The sequence below is a fragment of the Lupinus angustifolius genome, chromosome LG10 (assembly GCF_001865875.1).
Source record: "Lupinus angustifolius cultivar Tanjil chromosome LG10, LupAngTanjil_v1.0, whole genome shotgun sequence".
Lineage (NCBI taxonomy): Eukaryota > Viridiplantae > Streptophyta > Magnoliopsida > Fabales > Fabaceae > Lupinus > Lupinus angustifolius.
In genome coordinates this window covers 191,266-199,189 of record NC_032018.1, presented here as the reverse complement: position 1 = coordinate 199,189, position 7,924 = coordinate 191,266, and the positions used below count along the sequence as shown (strand labels likewise).

The 7,924-nt window shown below is 34.9% G+C and overlaps 2 protein-coding genes across 2 annotated transcripts; both read left to right on the top strand.

Moving 5' to 3' along the window:
* Nucleotides 1,430–4,803, top strand: LOC109357842 (syntaxin-132-like). Its single transcript, XM_019601895.1, has 13 exons — nucleotides 1,430–1,579; nucleotides 1,978–2,094; nucleotides 2,350–2,406; nucleotides 2,484–2,532; nucleotides 2,915–3,003; nucleotides 3,102–3,175; nucleotides 3,271–3,313; nucleotides 3,400–3,460; nucleotides 3,620–3,645; nucleotides 3,735–3,812; nucleotides 4,112–4,192; nucleotides 4,297–4,362; nucleotides 4,463–4,803. The coding sequence occupies exons 1-13, from the start codon at nucleotides 1,562–1,564 to the stop codon at nucleotides 4,634–4,636; spliced, it is 933 nt and encodes a 310-aa protein (XP_019457440.1). The 5' UTR covers nucleotides 1,430–1,561; the 3' UTR covers nucleotides 4,637–4,803.
* Nucleotides 6,367–7,836, top strand: LOC109357789 (APO protein 4, mitochondrial-like). The gene is made up of 3 exons (XM_019601836.1): nucleotides 6,367–6,423; nucleotides 6,488–6,714; nucleotides 6,807–7,836. Exons 2-3 carry the CDS (start codon nucleotides 6,497–6,499, stop codon nucleotides 7,552–7,554), a joined length of 966 nt encoding a protein of 321 aa, XP_019457381.1. The 5' UTR covers nucleotides 6,367–6,423; nucleotides 6,488–6,496; the 3' UTR covers nucleotides 7,555–7,836.

Genomic DNA, 7,924 nt, shown 5'->3' with positions numbered 1-7,924 from the left:
TGGATGAGGATAGGATGAGGACGAGAATGAGGATGAGGATGTGGACGAGGATGAGGATGAGGATGAGGATAGGATTAGGACGAGAATAAGGATGAGGATGAGGAAGAGGATGTGGAAAAGGAGGAGGACAGGATGAGGACTAGAAAGAGAATGAGGATAGGATGAGGATGAGGATGAGGAGTAGAATGAGGATGAGGATGAGGATAGGATGAGGAGGTTTACCTTCCCAACTCTATATCCATTAAGAAGCATTTTTTGTATCACCCTTTCTTATACTATATTATCACTGAGATTCCAATAATATTCTAATGTTTGAGGTACCTCAATGACAGGCATTCCAGAGAGACTCTCCCCTTGCTGTTGATTTGTCAACAGCAATTCTCCAACTAGCTGATGATGGTGATTTGCAAAAGATTCATGACAAGTGGCTTTTGAAAAATGTCTGTGTTGCACAACTCAGTAGTGATCAATCATATGAACTATCTCTGAGTAGCTTCTGGGGCCTCTTTCTTATTATTGGCATTGCATGTTTCCTTGCCTTGACTCTATTCTTTATTAAAGTGATGTGTCAGTATAAGAAATTCAGCACTGACACTGAGGATTCTGCTGATGAGATTCAACCACATGGGTCTAGAAGGACTACCCGAATGACTTGCTTCAAGGGCTTCATCGATTTTATAGATAGGAGAGAAGAAGATGTCAAAGAGATATTTAGACAGAACACTAAAAGAAAGGAAACAACCCAAACCTCTGATGATCCATCAACTTCACATATCTAAGTAACTATGTACATTTTTTCTTGATATTGGTGTGGTCTTCTTTTATGTCTTTTATTTTTGCCTACACCAATGATAACATTATTTACACAAATTTGTCTATGTTAAAATATGTGTAGTTCTTCCTTCTTTTCTAGGAAATTAAGCTTGTAAGATTATCATTCAGACAGTACATTTGAAGCCATAAATGTATTTTAATTATCATTTTCATTGCAATATATACAATATGTGAATAAGATCTTCAAATTGATCATTGCAAATTGTAACACTCAATGAAGCAGTCCCTGATAGAAACCAATCAACGTGAATATAAGGGAAACCAAATTGCTTAGGATAAGGAATAAGGAATCTTTGACATATGGGTTTATAACAGATTCAATTTTGTCTTCAAATACAAATAACCCATTTGGTCTATGTTTCCCTTGTTTTAGGATTCATTGTCATGTCATGTTTGTTCATTCATTTATTTAGATGTGGTAGTAATTGAATAAATAAATAAATAATTTATGTAAAAAATAAAATTGAAAGAATAATTGAGAATGTTTGTGAACTCGAAATAGTATTTGTTTGTGTTTTAAGAAAGTGTAACGAAATAGTATTTATTTGGAAAAGGAGAGAATGAACAAAAAGTCAAAAAGAAGAGACATTGTTATACTTCGTAGGTTTGCTTCGCTGTCGTTTCAGTAGTCAACGGCAAAGACAATTATAATAACCGTTTCACTTTTTCTACTCTTCTTCCCTTTCCAAACATCCCTCTCTTTCTCTCTCATTTTTGATATTTCAACATGAACGACCTTCTTACAGTAAGTTCATACCTTCAATTCCCTCATTTTCATTTCAAAATTCAATTTTGGTAACTGGGTCTTTCTTTTTTAGTCTCAATACTATACTATGAGGGACCCAATTTGAGCCTTGTATTATAGGATACGAATTTGGAATTATGTACACGCCTCAATTGCTGTTTTCACTGCAAATTTTGATAAAGCTTGTATTTTTGCTTTAAATCAGATGTTAACCTGTTCACATTTAGATTTGTAGTGCTTCTGTTCACTGCTATGCTTCTTAGTCATTTCCCCCCATAGATGGATGACACTAGCAATTAACACTTGTTTTGGTTGTATGGATTTATTCTTATTGTGATTTTTTGTGTTTGTGTTGTTTAGTTATTGTTAATTTGTGTTTGTGATTTTGTTTCATGCAGGACTCATTTGTTGGTGAGGTTAATAATGGCCAAACTTCTAGACAAGGTGATATTGAAATGGGATCGCAAGTTCAGAGAAGCAACTCTGATATGGGAATGGAAGCTTTTAATAAGCAGGTATATAGTGTGCATATATTCAATTTTTTGATGATTACAAGTGTGAATTTGTCCTTTTAATAAGCTTTTGTAGTTGTGTCCTGGGGATATTTGTTAAATTACCCTTTACAATAGAATCAAAATTGTTGTTATTCTAAAGGGGTGATAGAACCAATATGTTTGTGTGTTTCGATAATCTTTTGTTTGTTCTAGCTGTTTGTTCACTATTTCAGCTCAATATCCTATTTTTATTAATATTCTTTATGTTGTTATTAGATCCACGAGGCTGATAAACAAATTGATAAGCTCTCTGTGCTTCTTCAAAAGCTGAAGGTATCCAGTTTCTTCATCATTTATAAGTTTTTGGCAGCAAGGTCTGATTATAACTGCTAGCAATCTGACATTTTCAGGAAGCTAATGAGGAATCAAAAGCTGTTACAAAAGCGGCTGCGATGAAAGGTATATTCCAACGCTATGTCTGTTATTTTTAGTTGAAAGCATCATATTAAAGTGGGTCACGAGTCCTAGTTCATAACAGCTTCATGTCAATACTATGTATTAATTTTGGTGTCAAGTAGTTCTAGCCAGACACATGATGCTGTCTTGCTGGCAACACCAAGTTATGGGTAGCCTAGTACACGAGGCTTCCCACAGTCCCACATAGTGGGGTCTAGACAGGATAGCTGTAGCCTTACCCCCGTAAGTGGAGAGGCTGTTTCCAAAATTTGAACTCGAGTTAAATTAACATTTTTTTAATCTGTTACTTTTTCCCTTTTGACATTATAGGTATGTAAAATTTAATGATTATAGAATACTAACATACCTGTAACATCATCTTCAGCTATCAAGAAGAGGATGGAGAAAGATATTGATGAAGTTGGAAAGATTGCAAATGGTGTCAAAACAAGAATAGAAGCTATAAACAAAGATGTAATGAGATACTGGTTGAATATTATTCTAGTAGACGTTAGTTTGTTATGAAATTTTAAACACGTGTTGATTATTTAATCAGGACTTATTTTGTGCAGAATCTAAACAACAGGCAAAAGCCTGGTTGTGAGAAGGGAACAGGTATTGATAGAGCAAGGATGAACATGACAAAGTAAGTTGCAGTTGGTAGTACATATCTTTTATTACTATACTTTAATACTTCATAAAACGAGAGAGCTGAAGTATATACTTTTCCTTAAACCACAGTGCTTCGACTAAAAAGTTCAAGGATCTCATGACAGAGTTTCAGGTATGTTTAGTTTTTATTAATACTAACACCAAAAGCTGAGTTTCCAAGTTTAAAGTCTATTTTCTCATCTATGTGTTATGTTTTAGACTCTTAGACAAAGAATACAAGATGAATATCGTGAAGTTGTGGAGAGAAGAGTTATTACAGGTTTGGACATTTCAGCCACTTGATAGACTGTGATGCTCTAAGGCAGTACTATAGTTTTCATTTTCTATATTCTTTTAAATTAAAATTATTTATTGTAAATTATATGTTGATCGTGTTCTCATGTTTTTCACTTTGTGATTGTATGATTTTATTGAACAGTCACGGGAACTAGGCCAGATGATGAGGTGAGCTTGACTCACCAGTTTGTTACTTGAGATTAGATATCCAATGCATATGAATTTTGTTCTAATTAGCTCTTTGATGATTGTGTTAGACAATTGATCACCTGATAGAGACCGGAAACAGTGAACAAATCTTCCAGCAGGCAATTCTAGAAGCAGGCCGAGGACAGGTACTTGATTTATGATTCTTTATTTCAACTTATTTTTTATTTGGGAAATTAACAAGGCACTATGCCATCTTTTCTGTTTTGTTTTGTGTTTTTCATTTTCACTCTAAAAAACATACTAGCTGTATCAAGTCTAGTGATTTTTACATGAATGCTGAGGGTTGGGGGTTGCTTTGAGACTTTGACAGAGAAAGCTAGTATTCAGGGTTAAAAGTTTGTCCATAGTTATAATTTGTCGTTTACTTGTGAAGAATTATAATTTCTTCTTGTAAAAGTTTGATTCAGAAAATCTACTGTTGCAGGTTGTAAGCACAGTTGAAGAAATTCAGGAGAGACATGACGCTGTGAAAGAAATTGAGAAAAAGCTTCTTGATTTACATCAGGTTTACTTGCAAGAAGATCATAGTTTTAAATATTTAACTTACTTGACAATGGTGTTAAGAATAATGAATACATGTTATCTAATTGTATTTTGTTAATCTCTCAGATTTACCTTGACATGGCAGTCTTAGTTGATGCTCAAGGGGAAATTTTAGACAACATCGAAAGTCAGGTTTGTCGGCGCTCTCACCCCCTTTATTTTCTGTATTTATATAGAATGCTGGAAACATTTAGTTCTTCAGTTCACGTTAATGAGAGAGAGAGTTGTTCAGGTGAACAACGCAGTTGATCATGTCCAGAGAGGGACATCTGCGCTACAAAGTGCTAAGAAACTTCAGAAGAATTCTCGGAAATGGATGTGCATTGCCATCATTATACTGTTGATAATAGTAGCGGTCATAGTTGTTGGTGTTCTCAAACCCTGGAAGAGTAGCAATGGTGCTTAAGTCTCTCACCCTTCGCCCCTTGTCCATATATATATATATATATATATATATTCAGATTCTTTTGTAGTCTTTCTAAAGTTTATCAAGGTCTCTCTTATTTTCTTGTTACATTCTGTTTTTGCTACTTGGTAATCTTGTATTACAGTTTCTCTTAGAAATAGAGTTCTCTCTGTCTAAGGTTGTCATAACCATCTTAGTGTTATATGGATGTGAGACTAGTGATGAATGATTCCATTTTACCATGAACTACGTTTCTTGTGATATTGACACCAAACTCTAAACATGAAGTTTGACAATGATTATATTTGTGAATTGAATTTCATGAATTTATTTATCCATGTTCGGTGACCAAATCCTGTGATGATACACTTAATTATACATGAGATGCTTGCATGTTAATTTAGAGGAGTGAGTGGTACTTGTGCAAAACGTGAAGAAAATCCTTGTGACCAGTCAAATGTGGCATGCATTGGGAACACAGAATCAGTATGAAGAATTACACTAGCTTTTAAGGTTTGTACCACCATTTTATGGTGAAATTCAAATACCCATAATAAAATAATAAGGCCAAACTTTCATTTTATGTCCCACAAAGTTGGTGGCAGAACACATAATGAAGAAGCTAAAAATGTTTGATTTTATGACACTTCATTCATTCATTCACTACTTGAGTGTCTTGAAGTCCAATACTTCTCTATTTCCTCTGCTGTTCTTCCGGGAATTCTTCCAGCAATTAAAGACCACCTAAGTAAACAACAACATATATGGTTTAAAATGATAATTAGAAATGATGATAGCATAGCAATCATAGCATTTATATACTCACCTCTCCCCAACCAGTTTATACATCCTAGTAATAAGAGTTTGCTCATCTTCACTAAATTCAACCCTTGAAGTTTGTCTGGATTGTTCTACACAAGAACAAAAAATCATAAGTGAGGTCCTTGAATGTGATATTTGATTAGGAGTGAAAAAGGGTACCTGTAGATTGTGCATGAACTTGATTAACAGAGTTACCTATCTCAGACATTGCAATGGAAAGAGGTATATGAAGTTATAGTGTTGAATATTGAATATTGAATACGTGGTGGTGGTGTAATGTTTGAAGATGATGATGAATGAAGTGGTATTAATAGAGAAGTAGAAGAATGAGTAGAGAAGAATGAGTTGAGAAGAATGAGTAGAGAAGAATGAGTAGAGAAGAATGGGTGTTAAAGGTGGCAGAAAAGTAGACAAGAGAGAAACAAGACTGGTAGATGAACTTCAATACTTTGTTGGGTTGTTGGGTTCAAATATGTTAGGTGCTACAAAATTCTTTATTTAATAAATTCACTAATTAGGCTCATCAAAATATATTTTTAACAAATTGTTTTATTTTCTAAATTACAAAATCACTTGTTATATAATTTGTGTCCCTTAATATCATAATTATAATATATTAAAGAATCATAGAAATATGAAATCGGTGGTTAAGAAGAGTAAGGGTTTGTGATCACCCACCCCATCACCCCATGAATGAAAAATATGGCATTGTACTCAGCTCTTACTGTAATGTTAATATTGTGAGCAAGATGAAGAACCATTAGTATTAATATTGTAATAAATGAAATCACTTCAATCTAATATGGGTTGTCCATTTCAAAGTGCCATAAACCAATATCAACATTAACATTTTTTGGCACAACTAAGTCTAATATTAAATTATAGCTCAAATGGTTTTCATATAAACATATAAGAGAAAAAGATATATACACATAACTTGATATCGGTTGTTTCAATCAGTCGAGGTAACCCTATTTCTCTTTCCTTTTTCCTCTTATGATTTCCAAGTGTTTGATAATTCAATTGCAGATTTGATTCATGCCTTTCACCAAAACATTCTCCCTTCGCCGTTTCTACGGCACCAAAGTGGACCTTAGGAAGCTCCGACCTATGATTCTCGACAGAATCGAGAAACGTGCACACGCTTACCCTGTTCGCTCCATGGTTCCCGTTGCTCAACAAGTTCTCCTCGCTAGGAATGCTCTCATCCATGCCGTTTCTACCCTCCTCCACTCCATTCCCCTCTTCGTTTGCAAGTAATTCTATTTCTAAAGTTTGACCTAGTATGCTTGTGTTAAGTAATATGTATTATTCATTTACAGATTCTGCCTCTATTATTCATTTACAGATTCTGTCCAGAAATATGTATTGGTGAGCAGGGGCATTTAATTCAGACTTGCTGGGGTTACAGGCGTCGTGCAAAGAACCGGGTTCATGAATGGGTCAAAGGTGGTTTGAATGATATACTTGTTCCTGTTGAAACATATCACCTACACAACATGTTCCAACATGTTATTACACACAATCAACGGTTTGACTGTGATCGCATCTCTGCTGTTGTTGAGCTATGCTGGCAAGCAGGGGCTGATCCCCATGATGAAAACCTTAACTCAAGTAGTACGAATTTAGAGGCTGCCGATAACAGTGTCCATGGAACTGAATCTTTGTCACCCAAAGATCTTGCCTTCATAGCAAATAAAACATTCAACGCTTGGGAGGCTCTTAGGTCTGGGGTGCAGAAGTTGTTGTTGGTTTATCCAGTAAAAGTTTGTAAATATTGTTCTGAGGTTCATGTTGGGCCATCTGGACACAAAGCTAAGCTCTGTGGCATGTTTAAGCACGAGAGTTGGAAAGGAGCTCACTTTTGGATGAAAGCTAATGTCGATGATTTAGTACCTCCAAAGATTGTATGGAGACGGAGGCCACAAGATCCTCCTGTGCTTGTGAATGAAATGAGAGATTTTTACGGGCGTGTTCCAGCTGTATTGGATCTGTGCACTAAAGCTGGTGCTATTGTGCCTGTAAAGTATAATTGTATGATGAAAGTGCAAGGTTTGTCTACTCCTGTCAATAATAAAATTTGGCAGGAGCATTAGAGAAACAAAGTTTTGAAAGAAAAGTGGTAAATTGAGTTGATGGGTTGATTAGAATCTGGAGCTCAATCAAGGACAGTTTGTGAGATAACCTGATATGTCATTACTCTCGTCGCAAATTTTAATAGGTATGCTGCTAGCTTTTATTTGCAGATGATCATTATGAATGTCAAATGCTTAAATTGTGAGTGAATCTGAGACAAGAAACATAATGATTTGGTTATTGTTAGTTTTTTATATTTATTATCGCCCAATTGTAATGTAATAATCCTTGTTTTTATTGCCTTTAAATAGTGAATAGCATAGTTGGTGAAATAAAAAGCAGATAACTCAACTACTCAAGTAGTTGCAAATTTTTATTGGTATAGTGTAG

Excerpts from the sequence above, each read along its gene's own strand:
- LOC109357842 (XM_019601895.1), top strand. Across the intron at positions 2,533-2,914 it reads AAAAGCGGCTGCGATGAAAG|CTATCAAGAAGAGGATGGAG; the intron begins GTATATTCCAAC and ends CATCATCTTCAG. Across the intron at positions 3,813-4,111 it reads TAGAAGCAGGCCGAGGACAG|GTTGTAAGCACAGTTGAAGA; the intron begins GTACTTGATTTA and ends CTACTGTTGCAG.
- LOC109357789 (XM_019601836.1), top strand. The coding sequence starts at position 6,497 with ATGCCTTTCACCAAAACATTCTCCCTTCGCCGTTTCTACGGCACCAAA. Across the intron at positions 6,715-6,806 it reads ATTCCCCTCTTCGTTTGCAA|ATTCTGTCCAGAAATATGTA; the intron begins GTAATTCTATTT and ends ATTCATTTACAG.